General features: G+C 29.0%; 1 protein-coding gene and 1 long non-coding RNA gene across 2 annotated transcripts in view; one reads left to right on the top strand and one right to left on the bottom strand.

Annotated features, from left to right (window-relative positions):
- The window catches only part of LOC119604256, a 137,530-nt gene extending 125,464 nt beyond the window's left edge, over positions 1–12,066 (top strand). The window contains exon 4 of the long non-coding RNA XR_005231501.1: positions 11,828–12,066. This is a non-coding gene — a long non-coding RNA (uncharacterized LOC119604256). The remainder of the gene's footprint in view (positions 1–11,827) is intronic.
- LOC119604253 (sun domain-containing protein 1) lies at positions 692–25,392 on the bottom strand. Its single transcript, XM_037956751.1, has 8 exons — positions 25,032–25,392; positions 19,856–20,046; positions 14,051–14,632; positions 13,515–13,984; positions 11,759–11,947; positions 3,652–5,229; positions 3,477–3,589; positions 692–1,784 (listed from the first exon to the last, which is right to left on the bottom strand). Exons 2-8 carry the CDS (start codon positions 20,008–20,010, stop codon positions 1,572–1,574), a joined length of 3,300 nt encoding a protein of 1,099 aa, XP_037812679.1. The 5' UTR covers positions 20,011–20,046; positions 25,032–25,392; the 3' UTR covers positions 692–1,571.
- Between the last annotated feature and the right edge of the window lie 791 nt (positions 25,393–26,183).

The following is a 26,183-nucleotide window of genomic DNA, read 5'->3' on the forward strand; positions in this document are numbered from 1 at the left end:
TGATCACAGATTTTCACTAGTTTCTCAATTCGAGCGTTATTTAAGGAACTACAGCTGATTTTATGTTTTTCCTATAAAAATCGTTTTTTAGTGGGAAATATGAGTGATCACAGTTTTTCACTATTTTCTCAATTCGAGCGTTATTTAAAGAACTACAGCCCATTTAAAGTTTCTTATTCAAAAATCAATTTTTGGTGGAAATATAAGTGATCACAGATTTTCACTACTTTCTCAATTGGAGCGTAATTTAAGGAACTACAGCCGATTTTATGTTTATCCTACAAAAATCGTTTTTCGGTGGTAAATATGAGTGATTACAGATTTTCACTATTTTCTCAATTGTTATTTAAGGAACTACAGCCGATTTTAAGTTTTTCCTATAAAAATCGATTTTTAGTGGGAAATATGAGTGATCACAGATTTACTCTATTTTCTCAATTGAAGCGTTATTTAAGGAACTACAGCCGATTTAAAGTTTTTTCTATAAAAATCGTTTTTAGTGAGAAGTATGAGGGATCACAAATTTTGCACTATTTTCTCAATTGGAGCGTAATTTTAGGATCTACAGCCGGTATTCTATTGATTTGTCTATGCATCGGATTTTGTACTAGTTGATAAGTAACTACTCTATTAACTTACGTGTTTGCTTTCATTAATGCTTCATATAAAACAAAATATTTAAGATTTTAACAAAACATAAAATCTGCACTTTATTAATTAACATTATTAAACACTGCACATTTAAAAAAACTACATTAAAATTAAGACAAAAAAATATAACAAATATTACACAAAAACACTTTAAAATTTAATGGACAATTAAGAAGCAAACGTCAAACATTAGCGCAACATGACAGAGAGTTACAAACTCATGTTGGGGAAATTTGTTTACAAAATGATTAAGAAAACAATTGAATTGAATAATAATACGTTGACTAAATTTAAAGAATATTTGATATGTTAGTACATAAACTTAGAAATAAACATGCAAATAATCCATGCAAAAAGGGTTAATTTAATATATAGAGAGAAACTTTAGTTGAGAAATAAATTTAAGCACAAATTTAAGATTTATTAAATCTTTTAAATAAAATTATTATAATTATATACAAAGCTTATTTTGTAGATTATTTAAGTAGGGATTAAGTAGTTGCAATAAATAAAATTAAAAAAGAAATTAACTCTTAACACTTTACTAAACTAAATTGAACACTTGACAAACTATTTTTGATAAATATACTTAAGTTGTTTAAAGAGACAAGTTTATAAATACATTTTGTTATTACTAAAGCGCCTTTTTTTGTTAATAAAAATAGATTTGTTTGTTAAATAGGAATTCTGTTCATTTACAAAACGTTTAAGTATGTTTTGTTAAGGCACATGTTACATACTAGGTTTTTGTTTTTAAGTTAATAATTATATTTACAGATTATTTTCATGGAAATAGCTAAATGGTAATTGTGCTTTTTTTTATATATATATACTTAATTAACTAAATTTATCAATTATGGCTAAGTTATGTTGATGGGTATGGACTGGTTCTGTTCTGAGACTGTTCTTCTTTTATAATATTAGGCAGCCGGTGGTTTACCATGTACACGGAAACGATATAGACAGGTGTACAAAGAGTGTCCATGATTGGATTCAATGCGCAATTCGACAATTTCATAGGGTCTCTTGATGTTTTTATTTTGTAGTGGGAAGTACTGCAATGAAGCATCATTATCGGTGTATTCATACTCACCAAATAGAATTGGTTCCTGATCCTTCTCATGCTCAAGACCCTAAATTTTGGGGATGTTAACAAGATACATATTATTTGAACTCATTAAGAAATAATTTTGTGGAAAATTTCGCTTCTAGTTCAGTTCAAGTTCAATTCTAGTTCTTTTATACTTCAGTTCTAGTTCTGTTCTAGTTCAGTTCTAGTTCAGTTCCAGTTCAGTTCTAGTTCATTTATACTTCAGTTCTAGTTCAGTTCTAGTTCATTTATACTTCAGTTCTAGTTCAGTTCTAGTTCAGTTCTAGTTCAGTTCTAGTTCAGCTCTAGTTCATTTCTAGTTCAGTTCTAGTTTAGTTCTAGTTCAGTTCAGTTCTAGTTCAGTTCAGTTCTAGTTCAGTTCTAGTTCAGTTCTAGTTCAGTTCTCAGTTCTAGTTCAGTTCTAGTTCAGTTCTAGTTCAGTTCTAGTTCAGTTCTAGTTCAGTTCTAGTTCAGTTCTAGTTCAGTTCTAGTTCAGTTCTAGTTCAGTTCTAGTTCAGTTCTAGTTCAGTTCTAGTTCAGTTCTAGTTCAGTTCTAGTTCAGTTCTAGTTCAGTTCTAGTTCATTTCAGTTCTAGTTCAGTTCTAGTTCAGTTCTAGTTCAGTTCTAGTTCAGTTCTAGTTCAGTTCTAGTTCAGTTCTAGTTCAGTTCTAGTTCAGTTCTAGTTCAGTTCTAGTTCAGTTCTAGTTCAGTTCTAGTTCAGTTCTAGTTCAGTTCTAGTTCAGTTCTAGTTCAGTTCTAGTTCAGTTCTAGTTCAGTTCTAGTTCAGTTCTAGTTCAGTTCTAGTTCAGTTCTAGTTCAGTTCTAGTTCAGTTCTAGTTCAGTTCTAGTTCAGTTCTAGTTCAGTTCTAGTTCAGTTCTAGTTCAGTTCTAGTTCAGTTCTAGTTCAGTTCTAGTTCAGTTCTAGTTCTAGTTCAGTTCTAGTTCAGTTCTAGTTCAGTTCTAGTTCAGTTCTAGTTCAGTTCTAGTTCAGTTCTAGTTCAGTTCTAGTTCAGTTCTAGTTCAGTTCTAGTTCAGTTCTAGTTCAGTTCTAGTTCAGTTCTAGTTCAGTTCTAGTTCAGTTCTAGTTCAGTTCTAGTTCAGTTCTAGTTCAGTTCTAGTTCAGTTCTAGTTCAGTTCTAGTTCAGTTCTAGTTCAGTTCTAGTTCAGTTCTAGTTCAGTTCTAGTTCAGTTCTAGTTCAGTTCTAGTTCAGTTCTAGTTCAGTTCTAGTTCAGTTCTAGTTCAGTTCTAGTTCAGTTCTAGTTCAGTTCTAGTTCAGTTCTAGTTCAGTTCTAGTTCAGTTCTAGTTCAGTTCTAGTTCAGTTCTAGTTCAGTTCTAGTTCAGTTCTAGTTAGTTCAGTTCAGTTCTAGTTCAGTTCTAGTTCAGTTCTAGTTCAGTTCTAGTTCAGTTCTAGTTCAGTTCTAGTTCAGTTCTAGTTCAGTTCTAGTTCAGTTCTAGTTCAGTTCTAGTTCAGTTCTAGTTCAGTTCTAGTTCAGTTCTAGTTCAGTTCTAGTTCAGTTCTAGTTCAGTTCTAGTTCAGTTCTAGTTCAGTTCTAGTTCAGTTCTAGTTCAGTTCTAGTTCAGTTCTAGTTCAGTTCTAGTTCAGTTCTAGTTCAGTTCTAGTTCAGTTCTAGTTCAGTTCTAGTTCAGTTCTAGTTCAGTTCTAGTTCAGTTCTAGTTCAGCTCTAGTTTAGTTCTAGTTCAACAACAGATTTGATTAAAAAATTCAAACTTACCCAAACTGTGAAATTTCTAGGTGCCGAGTCAATGCGTCCATTGGGCGCCAAACTTTTGGGTATATGTTCCAATGTAAAACCAGTTACATAAACCAATGAGTTCAATTTGAGAACTAAATAACAAAATTGAAACATTAAATAAATGAAATTGTCATTAAAAACTTTCCAAACTTACCCAAAAATCCTGGAAAACCTTGAAAAGCCCAACACTCACCCGGTTGTACATTGGGCGAGATGGCTATTCTAGGCGTGTTAGTGGGATACCATAAGGGTATACCGAATACTGATATTTGAGCCGTTTTAGTTTGATAGTTTTCGGTACAACGGGTGGAGAGTATTTGGCCACCGGCCGATTCTAAAGCAAAATCCACAAGACCCGTTTTATCAGCATCATAAATGGCTAAAACAGATTTAACAATATTGCGAACTTCTTGCTCGGATAGAGCCTCCTTTATTTGTCCTTTAAGAACAGCCTGAGTTTCTTTTTGCTTATTTTCTACACTAATGATAATTTCCTGTTTCAGACGTTCGCTAATGTCACGCATTAAGAACATGCCAGATTTATCAATTTCCTGTTTGATTTTATCATTTGTACGATTGTTAATTTCCGCCAAACGTAATTCTAAATAATCTTTGGCCACAAACATATTGCGTACCCAATTCTGTAGATCTATCTCCGAGAGTTGAGCACCATCTTTGGTTGTGTCTTTAAAACCTAAAATTTCGATTAAAGATAATTTAACTTGTTGATTGAGTAAAGAGAATTGATCATCCTTGAGTGTATTGAGTTTTGAGGTGATTTCCTGTAAAAGATTGTTAAACTTTTGGTCGGTAGACAATTCCAATTCCTGCAAACGTAGTAGTAAAGCATCTTGAGTCTGCTGCAATTGTTTGATGGAATAATGTAAATCCTCATTTTCCGCAAGTTTATCATTGAAGGCAAGTTTTATAAAGGCTATATCTTTGTTTAAATTGTCTATTATAAGTTTTTGTTGTTCTATACTCAATTTATAATGATCATCACCCGATGTTTGAGATTGCTGTAAAAGTATTAGCTTTTCTTGTAGTTTATCATTAAGTTGTGAGGAGATTTCTGATTGTATATAGTTGGAGAAGAGAGGAGCTTTTAAAAGTTTAGCAATTAAAGCATCTAAATCCAATTTTTCTACTATTAATTTATAATGAGCATGATTATTAACTTCTATGGTTTGTGTTATCAAATTTTTAATCTCTTCTATATTGTCTGGGGAAAGCTTTAAAGGTTTATTAAAGCTTTGAGTATTTTCCAGTTTTAATAAAACTTTTTGTATGATAAGGTTTAGATCATTATCCGAGAGTGAAGCTGAGCTGTCGCTAAAACGCTTTTGCCTGGATAAAGCTTCCAAGTTTTCTTTGATTATTTGTACTATTAATTGAGTTTGTTTGGTATTAAGCTCCCAGCCTTTTTCCAATTGTTTTTGTTGTTGTTCTTGTAGCTTTACATCTACCAGCTGGTGTATATAGCTGTTAATGTGATTCAAAATATTTTCATATTCCTCTGGTGCCATAGATTTCGATAAAGATAATTTCAAATCTTCCATATTTTGACTAGTGGCACTGTGCGTCGAGGAAGCGAATAGAGGCATAAAGCTTTTTAGAGTATGAATATTGGTATAAAGTGAACTTCTAAGGGTGGTGATAAGTGAAAGTGGTACCAATGAATGCCAACGTTGTGCAATTAATAAACGATCTTGTTCATCCAAAAGCCACCAAGCTAAACGCAAGAATTTAAGTGAAAAAGAAACACAAAAAGGGAAAGTTGGGATTAGAAAAAAAATACTCTAAAGTTTACCTTCTTCATTTGTTAACAAAAAAGCAGGAGTGGAAGGATTAAAGTAAATTTTTGGTTTTTTTAATATTAAACTAAATTTCTATTTAAAACTAATTTGAAACTTAACCAACAAAATAATAAAACAAATGAAGAAGGATAGAGTAGTTTTTTTCTAGTTTTTGTTAAGCAAACGAATGTAAAACGTTTCCCTTTTTGTGTTTTGTAACTGCTACTCACCTTTATTTGTTAAATTGGAAATAAAACTCTTTTTTAAATTTGTGTGTGTGAGAGGGTGTTTTTTAAAGTGTTACTAAAACAAAGTTGTTTTTATTAATTAATATTTTTGTTTGGTTTTTTTTTAGTGAAATTACAATTAAACACAAGTTATATAGACAAACAGAAATGAAATTAATTTTATGTTGTTTTACAACTATTTAAATCAAAGACACACATTGTTTAGGAAAATGTTTTAATTTTTTTTTATATATAAAAAATAAATTTTATAATTATATATTATTAATTAAATGGTATTGCAGCGTTGTGTTACACTCTATCCTTCTCCAATTTGTTGTAATTGTTTTTTGTAAGTTGCTGTAACCCTTTGTTTATTTTTAAGGGGCGTGGGGGAGGGGGGGTAAAGGGTTTTTTGTTAATGGTTTTAGGAAATAAACTAAAATCGACAAGCCGAAATTATAAAAAATGCTTTAAATTTGTACGTTTTTGTGTTATTAGAACTAAAAGTTACATCGTTTTCTTATTGAATCTTAGCGATTGCTCAACACTTTCTGAAAATTTAGTTTTATGCGATGTAACTTAAAAAAATTATATAAAAAAATAAAATTACCAACTAAATTCTTATTATAAATATGAAAAAAATTATTAAAAACTTAAATTTCCATTTGCCCTACAAACTTTAATTGAAAACTTTTCTTGGAACCTACTTATACTGACAACATTTCTTACACAAGTGTATTTATCATGGGGTAAGGTTTGCTCTAAAAGCAAAAGTTTGTCATGTAGTTTTTCATTCAGATATAAAGACGTTTCAGTTTGTATATAGTTCGAGTAGGAAGTTTCTTTCAATAGTTTAACAATTAAGGAACTAAATCCAATAACATATTCTATATGATATTAGTTTTTAAATTTCTATATAAAGTTCTTATATAGTCTTCTGAAAGCTTCCATGGTTTGTTACTGTTTAAAGAATACTCCTGTTTTAATAGGAGATCTCACACTGTGTTATTGTCTTGTCCTAACTTCTACACTAGCCTGCATTAAGAACCTTCTGATATCAAGAAATTTGTCCCTTTGAAACTTAATAATATGTATGAGATTTTCAAGCGTTAGTTTCCTCACTTATACTTCAGATCACCCTGCTGTGTTCACATTCAAAAAGTCCTATTACTCAGACCTAGAAATGTTTAACCCAAAGACCAAGGTATACTTTCCTAAAGGATAGAGTTGCGCTGAATCCGAATTTGCTAAATTATACTTTGATATTGTTTGAACAAATCACTCTGCTGTGTTCACATCGAACAAGTCGTATTACTCTGGCCAACAAATACACTTTTCTATAAGGTGCAGCTACGCTAAATCCGAATTTGACCACAAAAATTTCACATCATATCAGATTTCCGAGATTTTATCAATCATACTTCGATATTGTTGCTGCTGTGTTCACATTGAACAAGTTTTTCACCATATTCTACAGGTTATAGTAGCTTGAAGTCAGTTTTATTTATAAAATTTGTTATGCCGTTTGGAGGTCCCCTCAATTGACTTTAACATAAAGCTTTAATCTCGTTTATATCTTGTTCCTTTTTCGAGATATCGTAAGCTAAAGTTTGAATCAACTTTAATTTAAAAAAACTCAATTTTTAGCTGAATTTTTCCCATAACAATGTCTTATGTATTGTTCTGATATCTCTTCTATTTGCTGAGATATTGTACGTTAAAGTTTTTGGGATTATTTGCTTCAAACTTTAGATTAAGATATCTAAAAGTTGGAACAAGATATAACAGATGTTAAACATTCATTTTAAAGCCAATAACTAAAACTTTCAGATGACATAATAAGGCTAAAAATAGGCGTTTTTTGAAAACCAGATGTGTTGGATATTAAAGTAGATTTCATTGCAGATTAATCTTTAACTTTAGACTAAGATATATAAAAGAATGAACTAGATATAAAAGAAGTTCAATAGCCAATAGTTAGAACTTTCAGGTGTCATATCAAACTTTAAAAATAAACGTTACTTTGTGCTGTTATAACGTCTCGAATATGGCAGTAAGTTTTCAAAAATTAGGCTGATATATTTCGAAAGTCTGATGTGATGACTAAATTCTAAGATTAGATTCGATTTCAGCGCTGTTTAATCCTTTATAAAAGTATACTCTAGTACCTGGGTTTCTAGGAATTGTAACTTATTTCTTAAAAATAGAAAAAAATCAACAAAATTTTGTTTCCAATTACTTTTCAGATTGTTAGGGCTAAATTTATATATTTATTTATACCAGGCAAAAATTTAAGAATTTATTCTAAATTAACTAATTTCAAGACTACTACTTGTGAAAGTAATACAATGTCTTCAATTATAAAAAAAGTAATTGTGTACACAGAAAAAATTTATTTTAAAAATTTTTCAATTAAACGATTAATCGAAAATTTTAAAAGGGTTCAATTCATTTTGTATTTGAATCATAAAAATGTATAATCAAATACGTATTTAACAACAACAAAAATATAAAAAAATAAAAATTTTTTATACGAAATCAATTATAAGTAGTAATTGAATATACATTTTTTGTTATAGGTTGAACTTCAATAAATAAAATAATTGAAATCGAGGTTTTGGTAATTGAAAATGTTATTCAGTATTTTCTGTGTACTTTTTCTCAAAATTAGTATAAAGAAAATAGTTTTTTTTTTCAAAACTTAAATATGCAATTCAATGTTATAATTATAATAAAACGAAATAATTTTGATTAAAGACATTTATATTAAATATAAAAAAAGAAAAAAGTTATAATACAAAACAAACAAAATAATAAATAAATAACAAAAAAGGAAAAAATATAAAACAAAACAAAAAAAGGAAAAATAAAATAAAACAAAAGAAAGCAAAAAAAAAATGATATATAGACCAATAATAAAAATAAAAAATTAAACAAAAAACAATTAAAAAAAAATATAAAATAAACCAAAAGTGATTGAGACAAGAAAAAAAAAAAAGAAACTTAAAAAATAATACTCAAACAAATTAACCTCTATATTTCAATTATTGGTTCAATAGTTTGTAATATTTAATAGCAAAATTATTAAAAGTCTTTAATAGACTAATTTTTAAAATAAAATTGAAAGATTTTTTCATAAAAATTTTTTAGAAACTATTATTTATAACCAAATATTTGTACTCTTGAAGAAAATTATAAATGAAAACTATTTAATGTGGTTTATTTGCAATAGTAGCAAATATGCAAGATAAGAAACAAAATAAACTTAAAAGAATGCTATTTTTTTTTTGCTACCCTTGTAAATATACCACAAAGAGTTATTTTACTTTAAGTAAAAGTAAGAGAAATGTTGTTTAGATAAACTTAAAGCTAAAGCCTTTAATAAAAAAAAAGTAAGAAATGGCTTGTTTCAAAACTATTCAATTAAAAACGAAAATTGTAGTAGAAATATTTAACTAAAAACCTACATTAAGTATTAATATTAATTATAATTTGAAATTTACAGCCCATTTTTTATAAAAAGTGTAAGAAAGAACTCAATAAGAATTTTGTTCGTATATAAATTTTCCAGATCTTTATAAATTGTTCAATTAAATTTTAGAGATATTTAAGTTTGTTTTACCACTATACACCAGTCTGTTTACTAGTTTATACACTAGTCTATTGACTAGTCTATACACTATCCTATTGACTAGTCTATACACTATCCTATTGACTAGTCTATGCACTAGTCTATTGACTAGTCTTTACCCTAGTCTATTGACTAGTATATACACTAGTCTACTGACTAGTCCTTACACTAGTCTATTGACAAGTTTATACACTAGTCTATAATCTAGTCTATTGATTAGTCCATACACTAGTCCATTGACTAGTATCTACACTAGTCTATTGACTAGTCTACACACAAGTCTATTGACTAGCCTATACGTTAGTCTATACACTAGTCTATTGACTAGTTTATAAGCTGGTCTATTGACTAGTCTATACGCTAGTCTATTGATTAGTCCATTGACAAGTATATTCACTAGTCTATTGACTAGTCTACACACTAGTCTATTGACTAGTCTTCACGCTAGTCTATTGGCTAGTCTATACGCTAGTTTATTGACTAGTCTGTCTATATACTAGTCTATTGACCATTCTATACACTAGTCTATACGCTAATCTATTAACTGGTCTGTCTATATAATAGTCAATAGCCTAGTGACCAGACAAGTTAATAGACTAGCGTATTGACTAGTCAATAGACTAGTGACCAGACCAGTTAATAGACTAGCGTATAGACTGGTCAATAGTCTATTAACTGGTCTGTCTATATTCTAGTCTATTGACTAGTCAATAGACTAGTGACCAGACCAGTTAATAGACTAGTGTATAGACTGGTCAATAGACTAGTATATAGACAGACTAGTCAATAGACTAATGTATAGACTAGTGTATAGACTAGTCACTAGATTAGTATACATATAGACAGACTACTCAATAGAATAGCGTATAGACTAGTCAATAGACCAGACAGTAGTCCATTGACTAGTCTATATACCAGTCTATCGACTAGTCTATTGACTAGTCTATACACTAGTCTATTCACTAGTCAATTTACTAGCCTATACAATAGTCTATTGATTAGTCTATACACTAGTCTATAGATTAGTATCTACACTAGTCTGTACACCAGTTTATAACCAGAGAGTAGTCTATTGACTAGTCTATACACTAGTCTATTTACTAGCCTATACAATAGTCTATTGATTAGTCTATACACTAGTCTTTTGACTAGTATCTGCACTAGTCTGTACACCAGTTTATAACTAGTCTGTACACAAATCTAAACACCAGTCTATACACTATTATATTGACTATTCTATACAATAGTTTATTGACTAGTCTATATACTGGTCTATAAACCAGTCTATTGACTAGTATCTAAACTAGTCTATTCACTAGTCAATACACTAGTTTATTGACTAGTCTATACACAAGTCTATGCACTAGTCTATTGACCAGTCTTTACACTATTATATTGACTATTCTATACAATAGTTTATTGACTAGTCTATATACTGGTCTATAAAACAGTCTATTGACTAGTATCTAAACTAGTCCATACATTAGTCTATTGACTAGTCAATACACTAGTTTATTGACTAGTCTATACACTAGTCTATGCACTAGTATATTGACTAGTCTTTACACTAGTATATTGACTAGTCTATACACTGGTCTATTGACTAGTCTATATACTAGTCTATTAACAAGTCTATACACTAGTCTATTGATTTATCTGCTGACTAGTCTATATTATATATATTATATATTATAGACTGCCCTATACACTAATCAATGGACTGATTGGACTGCCCTATACACTAATCAATGGAATTAAACAGGGAATAATGAAGTGAGTCCTAAAAACTAATTTATATCTAAATGCTTTTTAAAAATAGGCTGTTAAATTTCAAAAAAAAATAATAAGTTTCAAAAAAGAAAGGAAGAGTAATTTTCCTCTCACACTACCTAAACACGTTCATAATATTCCTCACGTTGAAACATTTTACGACCCTCATCTACAAGATTTTGTGAAACAGTTTTTAAATACAAAAAATAATCATTAGACCAATCACGTAAATCGTCGAAACGATTAAAGGCTTGAGTTTTTAATTCATTATATTTTTCCTCATTAATATATTCGGACATGTCGATTTTAGGTAATTCGGGTAGAGTAAAAGTATATTCGGAAAATGATTTGGGTGGGAAGGGTTCATTGGGATGGAGATAATAGTAAAGGCCTGTAATTTTTTAAAAAATTTTATAGAGAGAGAAAAGAAAATAAAGAAAAAAATATATATAATAAATAAAATTAAATTTAAAGGTAATAAAGTCTACATAATACTATTTTAGTGGAAAAAGGAGTAGACTTATAAGAGAACAGGCGGTTGCTGCAAATAGACTCAGTGGATTTAAGAGATTTCTTCAAACTTTTTTTACACTAATCAATGACACATTATTGAGAAGATAAAACAACAAATATTTTTATAAACAAATGGCCTTGTGTAAAAATTAAGGTCATATTTAATATTTAAAATATTTATGTTAAAAACAATTATTTTCTTAAAACAAAAATTTTAAGAAAATTTAAAATAAACGAGAGAAAAGTCTATTAATCCACTAAGTTTTTTGTAACAACCTGAAATATATATATAGAAGAAAATATATAAAAAAGAGACACACTCACCCGCTAACAATAACAATGGCAACAGCATTAATAAAAATAACAAAAAACGTTTTTTGCTTTTACTTTCAGCATTTGAAGATTGTAGCAGCCACGTATCCAAACATAAAACGGAAGATATAAACAAATATAGATGGCGTACAATGGCTAAGAAGGCGGACGAAATGCCATGAACAATGGAACCAAAGAAACCTAGAACAAATTGCAAACAAATTAACACATTAATATTTCAATCAAGGAAAAGTGCTATAATTGGCTGCTCCGAATCTTATATACCCTTCATTATACCCATTATTTTATAAAAAATTTAAGTTTTTAATTTTTACAATTATTTTTAAAAATTTATTTGTCTAGCGTATAGTCTAGCCTATATTTTAGTCTATAGTCTAGTCTATAGTCTAGTCTATAGTCTAGTCTATAGTCTAGTCTATAGTCTAGTCTATAGTCTAGTCTAGTCTAGTCTATATCTAGTCTATAATCTAGTCTATAGTCTAGTCTATAGTCTAGTCTATAGTCTAGTCTATAGTCTAGTCTATAGTCTAGTCTATAGTCTAGTCTATAATCTAGTCTATAGTCTAGTCTATAGTCTAGTCTATAGTCTAGTCTATAGTCTAGTCTATAGTCTAGTCTATAGTCTAGTCTATAGTCTAGTCTATAGTCTAGTCTATAGTCTAGTCTATAGTCTAGTCTATAGTCTAGTCTATAGTCTAGTCTATAGTCTAGTCTATAGTCTAGTCTATAGTCTAGTCTATAGTCTAGTCTATAGTCTAGTCTATAGTTAGTCTAGTCTATAGTCTAGTCATGTCTAGTAGTCTAGTCTATAGTCTAGTCTATAGTCTAGTCTATAGTCTAGTCTATAGTCTAGTCTATAGTCTAGTCTATAGTCTAGTCTATAGTCTAGTCTATAGTCTATAGTCTAGTCTATAGTCTAGTCTATAGTCTAGTCTATAGTCTAGTCTATAGTCTAGTCTATAGTCTAGTCTATAGTCTAGTCTATAGTCTAGTCTATAGTCTAGTCTATAGTCTAGTCTATAGTCTAGTCTATAGTCTAGTCTATAGTCTAGTCTATAGTCTAGTCTATAGTCTAGTCTATAGTCTAGTCTATAGTCTAGTCTATAGTCTAGTCTATAGTCTAGTCTATAGTCTAGTCTATAGTCTAGTCTATAGTCTAGTCTATAGTCTAGTCTATAGTCTAGTCTATAGTCTAGTCTATAGTCTAGTCTATAGTCTAGTCTATAGTCTAGTCTATAGTCTAGTCTATAGTCTAGTCTATAGTCTAGTCTATAGTCTAGTCTATAGTCTAGTCTATAGTCTAGTCTATAGTCTAGTCTATAGTCTAGTCTATAGTCTAGTCTATAGTCTAGTCTATAGTCTAGTCTAGTCTAGTCTATAGTCTAGTCTATAGTCTAGTCTATAGTCTAGTCTATAGTCTAGTCTAGTCTAGTCTAGTCTAGTCTATAGTCTAGTCTATAGTCTAGTCTATAGTCTAGTCTATAGTCTAGTCTATAGTCTAGTCTATAGTCTAGTCTATAGTCTAGTCTATAGTCTAGTCTAGTCTAGTCTAGTCTATAGTCTAGTCTACAGTCTAGTATATAGTCTAGTCTAGTCTATAGTCTAGTCTATAGTCTAGTCTATAGTCTAGTCTATAGTCTTGCATACAGTCTAGTCTATAGTCTAGTCTAGTCACACAGCTTCATACGTAACGTATTTTTTCTTCTTACGAAGGTAAGTTGTATAATAGAGAAAAAATCTCACTTACCCCTTTCTTCGGCTAATTTCGTTTGATACAAACTGCTGTAGGTATACATGCCGACACCACCACCACCTGTATTAGCACTATTGGAGCCAGTTATTGTAGACCAGGTGGTTGTTAGAGTAGTGACAATTGTTGTTATAAAACGCATAAGCCAAGATTCTTCATATTTGTTATTGTAATTATAAACATTTCTGCTCGTACGATATGTTTGATATTGTGAATAATCAACTTCATCTCCAGAATCATAAGCTAATCTTTCAGCTGCTCTTCTGTTTTGTGTATATTTGGAGGATTCATAACGACGTCTGATTTGTTCTTCTTGGGCGGGATTACGTTGTATCATATAATTGATGCGTTCATGATGATTCTCCAATGATTGGCGGGACATGTTGGGCATGGCTACAATACCGGGTGCCAATTCACGTCTGTGTGGAGATAATTCCGAATAGGTGTAATCTGTTTTGGGGGTGGTTCTAAAGAGAAGTAAAATATTATTTATAATGATATTAAATGTTATTAAACAAAATTTTTTAACTTACTTCCAATATTCTCCTGCTTTTTTGTATTCCAAATAGGCAATATGATCACTGGCATCTAAATTGAGACTACCATCACCAAATGAATTACCCAAGAAACCGCTTAAGGATTTGTTTTTACTGGTGCTTAGCTCCTTTTCAGCATTTAATACATTTTGTGTGTGTTCTTTATATCTACGCTGTTGGCTGCTATGATCGCTTTTGACACCACCACCACCACTTCCACCTCCCTCACTTCTTGAAGCATATTGTGAGGCAAAACTTGTAACAAAATTACTGGCCTTTGGTGTTGAAGTAGCAACGCTGCTACTTCCTCCTAATTTCTTACTTTTTGTTATAACCGTTGTTGATGTACGTGTTTCGCTTAAGGTTTGTTTTTGTTGTTGTGTATATCCTTGAGCTGTTGCGGAGGAGGAGGAAGTTGTTGTTGTGGTTCTGGTGTTAATTTTGTTTTTATTTTCTGGACTTTCTTCACTGGAGTAATCGGATGTTTTGATTTTAGTTTGTGCCATTTTTGAGGGACTATCTTTGCCACTTCCAACTGTGGATGATGATGTTACCTCAACGGTTTCTTCAACAATAGTTCTTTAAAAGAATGAAAAATATATTAATTTAAAGAAATTCGATAGTAATATTATTATATTTTAAGAATAATTTTCATAAATAGCATGAATTTTCATAAAAAGTAGGAATTTTTACAAAAAAATCTATAAATCTTGACTTAAATTATTCCATTTCATGTATAATATCATTCTATTTATGAACTTTTCATATTCTGAATGAAAATAGTTTGTGAAAGAAGTTATATTAGATTCATACTATTTATTACAAAATTCATTTCAGTTATGTATTATGTTTTATCTGTTTAGATAGATAATGTAATAGCATTTTCTTTTTGAAATGTAAATTATTTGAAAAAACATTTAAACTTATTTGTTATTTTACTTTTTAGGCTAAAAACTAAACATACAGAGAGAAACTATTGTTTATTGACCTTTAAAACAAAATTGGCTATTTTCCACATGCAATCAACCTTAAAAGTTGTCAACAGAAAAGTTCATTGTCAATTTCAGTGAAATTATTTCACCTTTATTTCCAAAACACCCTCATAAATTACGTCATTATTTAAGAATTCTAATTCATGTTAGTTTGTTTATAAAAACTAGTATGTATTTTCAAAAATATAAATCATTTCGTAGGACAACTGTTACTTACAATTTGATATATTTTCAAACGCAGTATATAAGATTTTTATCGCAGTATAAAAAGTAAAACGTTTTAAAAGTTTTTTTGTAACAAGTTTTCAAATAGATTTTTGAATTTATCACCTTCGCCTGTAATATTGATTTAACAATCTTTAACAAATTCACAATAAAGGAAATGGTGTAAATTAAAAATTTAAGCTTAAATTGAGTTTGTTTTCGATACAAACTTTAAAAAGCGCTTTATTTATGTTTATTCTGTGGAAGTTCGTTAGTATTTAACTAGACTTAATTTTTTAATTCAACATTTGGCGCGTTATTTGTTGTTTAGCTTTATATTCTCTGTATATACGCAACTATTTCAACGAAAACTAAACGTATTTATAAAACGTGTTTGTATGTAATAATTGTATATATAATTTATATTGTGTTAATCACTCCCCTGGCTAAAAATCTATTTCGTATTTTGAGTTTCATGTCGTTTCATTTCAAATGATGACGTTATTTTTGGTTTTCAGGTACGTTATAAAAAAAAATTTGTTGTTTTGGCCGTCATTTGTTTTATAAAACTTTAACAATCATATTCCCTCAACATCAACAACACACATCGAGTCTAGTTGAGTTCAGTTTAGTTTGTTTTGTTGTTAAAATGAAAAAAAAAATAAATAAATAAATTTGAAGGTCACTTAACACGTTATATTTATGTATAAATTAATTTTTTTTTGAGCATATTTTTAGCTTATTTAAATATTTTATTTATTAGGAAAATGTTATAAGATTTAGTTGTGTGTGTAGATGTATATATTTGTTATTATTTATTCCTACATTTTTATTATAAAACATTTTTGTTATAGTTTTAAAACGTTAATGAAATGTTGAAAAAATTTATATTAAAAATGTAATTTCAAGTCTAAATCTCTAGACTTTTGAAAGCGTAGAGAAAACACATATAAAAATATAACAGTCAAAACTAATTTTTATTAAATAATTTTTAATTAAGAGAAATTAATTTTATAAAATTATTTTAAATTAAAAGTTTATTTTTATTTTCATTAAAAAATTTTCTATTTTTATTTAGTTAATTCTTTAAATTGTTTAATTTTGTATTTGTTGTTTTTTTATTTGCCAAATTTTTAATCTTTCTTTAGATAAGATTTAAATATGATTTATGTTTAAAACAAATTATTACCTATAATCTATAAAAAAAAGTTATTAATAGAGTTTAATAACTTCTTTAACACTTTAAGATCTTTTTGATAAAAACTTTCCATAGACGATAAACTAGTCAACAGATCTATTCATAAACTAGTCCTTAGACTAATCAATAGAATATTCCTCTATGCTATTTTATGTACTACACCATTTCAAGTTTAAATTGAGAAAATACAAACTCATATTGAGAATTTCAATTTAAAATTTAGAAAATTCAAATTAAAGTTCAGAAATATAAATTAATATTGAGAAAACCCCATTTGAAATTGAGAAATCCAAACTAATATTGAGAAATAATAAAATTAAATTAAGAAATGCAAATTCATATCGAGAAAAAACAAATTGAAATTCGGAATCCCAACATTATATTAAGAAATTACAAATTGAAATTGAGAAATTAATAAATGAAAATGAGAAATTTAAAATTTGTATGAAAATATTTTTCTTTTAAAATGTTTAAATAGGATATGGATTTAAAATAATATAAATTTCAATACAAAATTAGGTTTTCTTAATATCATTTTGTATTTTGTCAATTTCAATTCGTATTATCTCAATATTAATTTCGACTTCTCAATATCAATTGGTTTTTTCTCAATATTAAGTTGAAAATTCAAATTTCAATTTGTTTTTTCTTCATATCAATTTTGATTCCTAAATTTAATTTGGTATGTCTCAATATTAAATTGGATTTCTAAAATTCATTTTGGTGTTTCACAATATAACTTTGGATTTTCTCAAATTAAACTTGAAATGAAAGGTTAAGGTCAGTAGTAGGTAGGTGAATTTTTGGGCTATCTGGGAATTATTTTAAACATAGATAGCAAGGTATTGGGTGGGTGAAGGAATTTGAAGAGGGGATAACATCTTAACCTTCAACCATTTCTTCGGCTTTTAATTTCATCTTGTTTAATAATTTTTTTTGTTTTGGTCGATATTTAAAGTAGCTACCTAACTTTTAGATTAATGTGGTGAAACTAAGTCTTTCTGGGAAGGGACAAGAACACCATCCCAATTTCCCTGAGCACGGCCGGTACATTTAGGTAGCATAGCCCTTTTCAGTTAGAGCCATAGGATTTTCTCAAATTAAACTTGAAATGGTGTAGTCAATGCAATATTATGTGGACTACACCATTTTCAACAGTAATTCAGAAAAGCTCAATTGTAAATGAGATTTTTCATTTGAAATTAAGAAAAGAACATTTGAAAATGGGATTTTTCATTTGAAATTTAGAAAAGAACAATTAAAAATGAGAATTTTCATTTATAATTCAGAAAATGTCAATTGAAATTGAGATTTTCCATTTGAAATTCAGAAAAGAACAGTTGAAAATGAGATTTTTTATTTGAAATTCAGAAAACTATATGTATGGATATTTTTCAACCTTAAGTTAGAACAAAGAACATAGAATGTGCGTCTCATACAAGATAAATTTTCAATAGCGGGTCGTGATACATAAAGAGTACGTGTAAACCATGACAACCCGCACGTCGAGATGCGTATTCTTATAATAAATATTCTTTGGTTAAAATTAATTGTAATATTATCATTTTCATTTACTTTTTTCTCATTTTCAATTGCATTTTTCTGAAATTCAAATGAAAAATCTCATTTTCAACTGGAATTTTCTGAATTTCAAATGGAAAATCTCATTTTCAATTGGATTTTTCTGAATTTAAAATGAAAAATCTCATTTTCAATTGTTGTTTTCCGAATTTCAAATAAAAAATCTCATTTTCAACTTTTTTTTCTGAATTTCAAATGGAAAATCTCAATTTCAATTGATATTTTCTCAATTTAAAATGAAAATTCTCATTTTCAATTGTTCTTTTCTAAATTTCAATTGAAAAATCCCATTTTCAAATGTCCTCTTCTGAATTTCAAATGGAAATTCTCAATTTCAATTGATATTTTCTGAATTGAAATGAAAAGTTCTCATTTTCAATTGAAAAAGGTGTAGTTTACAGACATGTCCTAAGAATAGCCCATGGACAATTCTGTTGAGTATTAGACTGGTCAATAAGTTTGTCCACAAACTATTCTATGGACTAGTCCATAGACTATTCTATGGATTAGTCAATAGACCAGTTTGTGGACGAGTCTAAATACTATTTCGTGGACTAGTCAAAACACTAGTTCAAGGACTCGTCTATAGAATAGTATGTGGATTAGTCTATAGAATAGTTTGTGGATTAGTCTATAAGATAAGTTTATAAACCAGTTTATGGATTTATGAACTAGTCTATAGATTAGTTTGTGTACTAGTGTGTAAACTAGTTTATGGACTTTGGGGACAAGTCTATAGACCAGTTTGTAAACTAGTCTGCAGACTAGGTATGGTGTAGTCTATAGACTAGTCTATGGTATACAGTCTAGTCTATATACTAGTCTACGGTCTAGTCTTTATACTAGTCTATGGTCTAGTCTATAGACTAGTCTATGGTCTAGTCTATAGACTATGGTTTAGTCTATAGACTAGTCTAGTGTATAGACCAGTTTGTGGACTCGTGTATATACAAGTTTGTGGACTAGACTATAGACTAGTTTCTGGACTAGTTTGTAGAATAGCTTATTGACTAATTTATGAACTAGTCCATAGACTATTGTATGGACTAGTGAATATACTAGTTTGTGGGTATAGACTAGTTTATGAACTAGACCATAGACCAGTTTGTGGACTAGTGTACGGACTGGTTTATAGACTTGTTTGTAGACTATGTTATAGACTAGTTTATGGATTGTGGACTAGTCTGTAGACTAGTTTATGGACTAATCTATAAACTAGTTTGTGGACAAATCTATTCGTCAGTTTATCTACTAATCTTTTCGTTAGTCTATAAACTAATCTATTCACTAATCTATGGACTGTTCTATGATCCAGACTATTGATTAGTATTTGGACTAGTCTATTGACTAGTTTTTGGACTAGTCTATTGACTAGTTTTTGGACTAGTCGAGGGATTAATCTATTGACTAATTGAGGAACCATTCCATTAATTTTACAATGGAATAAACTATGGCCTTGTTTATTGACTAGTCTAGAAAGCTGTCTATGGACAAATCTTTTCACTATTCTATGGACTATTCTATTGACTAGTAGTAATTTCACTAGTAAGCTGACTAGTCTAAGGTTTAGTCTATGAACTTGTCGATTGACTAGTATACCGAACAATCTATGATCTGCGGTCTTGAGCAAATTGGTTTCAAAAGACATACAGAAGGACAGATAGACAGACAGACGGATATAGCATAATTGACTCCGATATCTATAAGGATCCCGAATATATATATATACTTTTAGAAATTTTCCTGGAAGTATTTAAATTTCACCAAAAACAATCTCTTAATTAAGAAAAATCACAAATAAACTTAAAAGTAAAATTCTCAACTTACTTCACATTTGGTGCCAAAGATGTAATTTTTTTCTTTTGATGATGTACATGTGGTTCATCGCCAACATGATCACAATTTTCATGATCACAACTGGAACGTAAAAATGGTGTTTTCGACCTAGATCGACGTCTAGTCTCTATAGTATATTCACTCATCTTTTAAACACTTTTATGATGATTTCTATTTCAAAGCTGTTGGAAAGAAAATAAAAAGATTAAAAAAAATTTGTATGAAAACGAAAATATAAACAAAATTTTTTAACGTAAATAAACAAAAAAAAAAAACACCAGAAGTTTTTAACCACATAGATTGATAATAGATTATAGCGAGAGACTAGCACATTATGCAGACATACCTTACATATTGTACTAACATGTATGGCAAGATAAGTAAATAAAACCAGTACAACAGAAATTATGGTGGGGCAAAGATAAAGCAATATTGTAAATGGGGAAAAGAAAAGGAGTGTCTTGTTTACAGTATTACGTATGAGTAAACTATAGCAAGAAGTTTAAGATATATATTATTATAATTGAGCAAAAATATTAGAAATATTAACCTTAAATAGGCATAAAGAGATCAAAATAGTTTATTTTTATCTAAGAAATCTAAAACAACATTTAAGGTTTAACACAAACTCCCTGGGTTGTTGCTTAGAAAACTAATACTCTATGCTAATATGCAAAACAAACAGACAATTGATATATAAAATGATTAAAAATGTACTTCTCAATTGCCACATGGCTAGACAGACAGAAATCATTTTACCCTTATATAAAAAAATAAACTTACATAGTGGAAGTATGTAAATATGTAAGTATGTAAAACAATAAAATATTTGTTAATGGAGGGGGAAGAATAATTGACTCGAAGTCAAACAAGTTTTCGTGTTGAAAAAGCTTTGTTATTAATTAAAATAACTTTGTAAATGAGGAATAATTTAGAAAAAACACTTACAATTCAATTAATGCAAAAAAAAACTCATAAAATTTATAATTGTTTTAAGTAATAGAAAAAAATTTATTAAATACCTTTAAAGAATATTAATGAGATTTTAATACGAAGTATTGATATTGTTTTAAAATATGTATGGAATTCTTTTTATAACAGATAAAGCCTTAGTTCTCTTTGTAAAAATGGCGCAATGTTTTATTGGTGATATTGTTTGAGTAACGAAGTCGCAAAAGTAACATGTGGCAAACATTTTGCCGGTTAATAATAAAATTTTGATAAGACTTCGTTGACTTTGTAGAGCAAAAGTAAAAGAATAACGTATTTTTGTTTGAACTTATGAATCACAAAGTGAAAGATGGAAAAGGGATCACAAAATAATTTGCCAAGAAGAAGATTGAGTTGTTCTTTTATTCAGCTATGATGTCATTTTTTATTTATGTTTGTTTTCATTTAAGCTAGATACATAATAATGAATTATTTGCGAAAATACTTTTTAGAATAGTTTGTTCTAGGCAAACAGAGTTAAGTTAAAACTTTTATTCTGAGAGTAAATTAGTTTAAATTATAATTGAATTAATAAAAGAAGACACGTGACTTGATCTTAATAAATAGGGGCCTGTTAAAAGAAACTGTCAATTAAAGATATTATGACTTTTAAACGTTCCCATATTAAAATCTCCTAAACGATCCAAAATTTAATCTATTAAAGATTTTAAACTATACTAGAACAAAAAGAACTAACACTGAACTAGGTTCGGTTAAAACTAGAACTGAACTAGAATAGAACTAGAACTGAACTGAACTAGAATTGAAATTTAACTGATCTAGAGCACAACTAGAACTCAACTAGAACTGAACTAGAACTGAAATAGAACTGAAATAGAACCGAACTAGAACTGAACTAGAACTGAACTAGAGCACAACTAGAACTGAACTAGAACTGAAATATAACTGAACTAGAACTGAACTAGAACTGAACTAGAACTGAACTAGAACTGAACTAGAACTGAACTAGAACTGAACTAGAACTGAACTAGAACTGAACTAGAACTGAACTAGAACTGAACTAGAACTGAACTAGAACTGAACTAGAACTGAACTAGAACTGAACTAGAACTGAACTAGAACTGAACTAGAACTGAACTAGAACTGAACTGAACTAGAACTGAACTAGAACTGAACTAGAACTAGAGCTGAACTAGAACTAGAGCTGAACTAGAACTGAACTAGAACTAGAGCTGAACTAGAACTGAACTAGAGCTGAACTAAAACTGAACTACAACTGAACTAGAACTGAACTAGAACTGAACTGGAACTTAACTAGAACTGAACTAGAACTGAACTAGAACTGAACTAGAACTGAACTAGAACTGAACTAGAACTGAACTAGAACTGAATTAGAACTGAACTAGAACTAGAACTGAACTAGAACTGAACTAGAACTGAAATAGAACTGAACTAGAACTGAACTAGATTTGAACTAGAACTGAACTAGAACTGACAAACATTATTTTAAAACTATTTTAAATCAATTTAGCTTATTACTCATTTCGTGAAATATAATTAACACACATTTTAGGTCGTTTTGTAAAAATACACAGACTGTATGTGCTCCCAAATAAAATTTTGCGTAAAATGTCTCAAAGCCCCCCAAATTAAACGAAATACACACACGCACAAATATTATGCAATATAAAATTTAGCACAATTAAAATAAAATTTCTTTCATAAAAAACTTTAAAGTGTTTCGTGCTAAATACTTTTTACAGGGATTTTAAAAATGAAATATTTTGGTAGCAGGGGAATTAGTACAAATTGGGCTTTCATCGAAGGCAAATAAACAAACAATCCCCTGAAGAAAAGAAAGTAAAATTGGCACAATATATACAGTGCTGATCAAAAATAAACCTTAATGTGAGGAAATAAAAGATAATTTAAAAAAATATATATTTCCAACAAAAAATGCTTAACCCATCTAAAAACTTCGATATTGGCAAAGAAAATTGCGTAAGTTCAAATTATCATATCTAAATTATCACACCGTTTTGATTCTTTTTATTCATATAAATTAACTTAGCAAATTATGTGAATATATTGCTAAATTATCACACCGTTTTGATTCTTTTTATTCATATAAATTAACTTAGCAAATTATGTGAATATATTGCTAAAATTTTGACGTATAGTGTACTTTTAAATAAATCTATAATTAGAATGTATTTGTGTAAATAAGAGAAATTTTAAGAACATAAAATCTATTTGTTTAACAAAAATTAGTCAGCCACACATTGAGAAACATTAAAATAAATTTATTTTCAAAATGAAACAAATATGTAAAAAATAGTATATACGATCATATCAGACAAATGATGGCCTATAATAAAAAACTATAAATATTAGCATATTAAGATTTTCGGAAGGAAGGTTTAATGCAAATGTTACACTCATCAGAGTGATATAGTTTTTGGATCATGAAAGTTTTATTCAAATGTTCGGTCAATTCGAGGCTTGGATTAAATATAGAGTATGTTAAACCGACTATGATTATGATCTTTATTCGATTATTGCGGACAAATTTTTATTATTACAGATCGATTCTTGATAGCCTTATCCTAAAATCAACTCTGCAGAAAAGCTGGATGATTTCATAATAAAACAGAATAAAACCAACTAACGATCGATCCATAGCGACTAAGCGACGAGGATCTAGCGAGGAGCGAGACGAGCGAGCACGACAGCGATCGATCGAAGCGACGACGGCGGGAGCGAGCACGAGGAGCGAGAGAGCGAGAACTAGCATCGGACGGCACGATCTAGCGAGGAGCGACGATCTGCAAGCTATCTATCTATCTATCTATCTATCTATCTATCTATCTATCTATCTATCTATCTATCTATCTGTCTATCTATCTATCTATCTATCTATCTATCTATCTATCTATCTATCTATCTATCTATCTATCTTCTATCTATCTATTATCTATCTATTCTATCTATCTATCTATCTATCTATCTATCTATCTATCTTCTATCTATCTATCTATCTATCTATCTATCTATCTATCTATCTATCTATCTCTCGATCTATCTATCTATCTATCTATCTATCTATCTATCTATCTATCTATCTATCTATCTATCTATCTATCTATCTATCTATCTATCTATCTATCTATCTATCTATCTATCTATCTATCTATCTATCTATCTATCTATCTATCTATCTATCTATCTATCTATCTATCTATCTATCTATCTATCTATCTATCTATCTATCTATCTATCTATCTATCTATCTATCTATCTATCTATCTATCTATCTATCTATCTATCATACTTAAATCGAATCAGAAGTGATTGCTTAATTTCAAAGTTGTTGTTGGAACTATTACTTTTGATCTTACAAATATCTGCACAATAACATAATAACGCCGCCCACTAAAGAGTAGGGGGTATAAATAAAATCGAAATCTCTTAATTTTATAAACAAAATTATATGTTCAAAAGTGAATTGTGTAAAAAAAAACTGTACTTGAAATTAAAAAAATAGCAATAAAAATAAAACAAAATTAATACAAGGTTGTAAATTATAGCCTTACACATACTAGGTATACATTTTTAATAAAATAAAACATAAAGTTAAATTTATTGCCACTTTTATTTAATAATTTGCAATAACTTTAAACTGTTGTTTATTTTTTTCAAATTTCTTTGATTCCCACCCCTAAACTGCAAAACAATGACGATGAAATTACAAAAACAATTGCTATGACACATTCCAAAAACACACATGTTGAAGAAAAATCTCCAGAAGAGAGAAACGGCAAAAAACGGCTTGAAAAAACTCAACACAAATATGCAGGAAAAATGGAAAGGAAAATAACAAGAACAACAAAAAAAGCTGTAAAAACATTTGCTTGGATTTCTACACACATGCACACACAAGTTATAAACAAAAAAAGAAAAATTATCGATCAAATGAAAATACAGGAGAAGGAAAAACTAGTTTTTCCCACAATTTTATATTTTCCTTGTTAGATTTCTAACAAGACGCGGTGGCCTCCTCTCTCCGCTAGCAATAAGACGCAACAACAAAAAAATGTTTATACATATTAATTACAACAACAACATCAAGTCTTAAGAAGCACTAAAAATGCGGTCATCACTGATTTTGGACACAATTGATTACAAAAAAGATTTATTGATAAAAAGTAACACTTACTTTTCTATAATTTATTTACACACTTTGTTTTTTATTAATTTCCACAAATTATAATTGTTTTTGCAAAAAATTTTTTTTTTTCAGTTGAAAATTTTTAACATTTTTTTTACACCCAAGAAAATTGTTTGCGGTGTTTTTTCACACTGTATTTTCTTATTATATTTTCCTTGATTGTATGTATAAGTTGTTTAATTAAAAATAAACATTAATTAGTCACTCAAATTATTTATGCAAAATATTTTTTTTAATAGTTTCTTTTTTTTGCTGCTTTTATAATTTATTAGATTCTTTTTAACAGAACACTCGCGTTGTACGACGAACGTCCGCTTGCTTCAATTTAAAATATGCGAATGAAACAAAAACAGAATGAACGCTTATCAACAGATCCCTGCGCCGACAAACTTTAAAGACGGCTGACATTAAAAATTTCAGCGGCGTCTTAAAATAGATGGCGTCAAAGTGTTTTTTAAATATATAAACGTTATTAAAGAAAAACGGAATACCAGTGATAAAGAAGTGGGATTTTGGAAGTAAAAATCGGTATTTTTGAAATTTTCTACATATAAAATCGGGACTTAATACAAAAAATATGAGAATTGTCGATGATTGTGCAGCGATGAATCTGAATCTAACCCCAAAATTTTTCCATCGTATCAGATTCTCCAGATATCGTGTCATATAATAAAGTTTTAACAACTGTTATATATTCTTTTTTTTAAGATATTTTACTTAACGTCTGAAACCACTAAAAATACCAAAAGAAGTTATTTTATTGATATTATTTTGCAACAAAAACTTCAACGGACGATATCTTAGAGAATACAAGAAGAGTAAGATAAAAAATCAGTTTTTGTTAATTTAAGATTGTTCCAAAGCTATATGAGACATCAAACTGTAATATGTTTGAAAAAAAAAGTTTGTATCAAACGACGTTCAACCGCAGCTAATAATAGAGCGCTACCAGATGTTTTTGTTTTACACAGTTGTATTTCATGGTAGAACTGGCAGAGTTGCACTTTTTTCTTATATATTTTTTTCTTATATAATAAAGCGACGATAACAGCTGTCTGTAACCTTAAAAGTATGCTTCCATCCTAAAGGTATGCTAAGCTGTGTTGAAAAATACTGAATTGATCAAATAAAGATTATTCA

The sequence above is a fragment of the Lucilia sericata genome, unplaced genomic scaffold (genome assembly GCF_015586225.1).
Source record: "Lucilia sericata isolate MDLA Ls3-8-SP2 unplaced genomic scaffold, ASM1558622v1 Contig000375F_arrow, whole genome shotgun sequence".
NCBI lineage: Eukaryota > Metazoa > Arthropoda > Insecta > Diptera > Calliphoridae > Lucilia > Lucilia sericata.

Excerpts from the sequence above, each read along its gene's own strand:
- LOC119604253 (XM_037956751.1), bottom strand. The coding sequence starts at position 20,010 with ATGAGTGAATATACTATAGAGACTAGACGTCGATCTAGGTCGAAAACA. Across the intron at positions 11,948-13,514 it reads GAAATTAGCCGAAGAAAGGG|GTTTCTTTGGTTCCATTGTT; the intron begins GTAAGTGAGATT and ends AATTTGTTCTAG. Across the intron at positions 5,230-11,758 it reads GCCATTGTTATTGTTAGCGG|CTTGGTGGCTTTTGGATGAA; the intron begins GTGAGTGTGTCT and ends TCTTGCGTTTAG.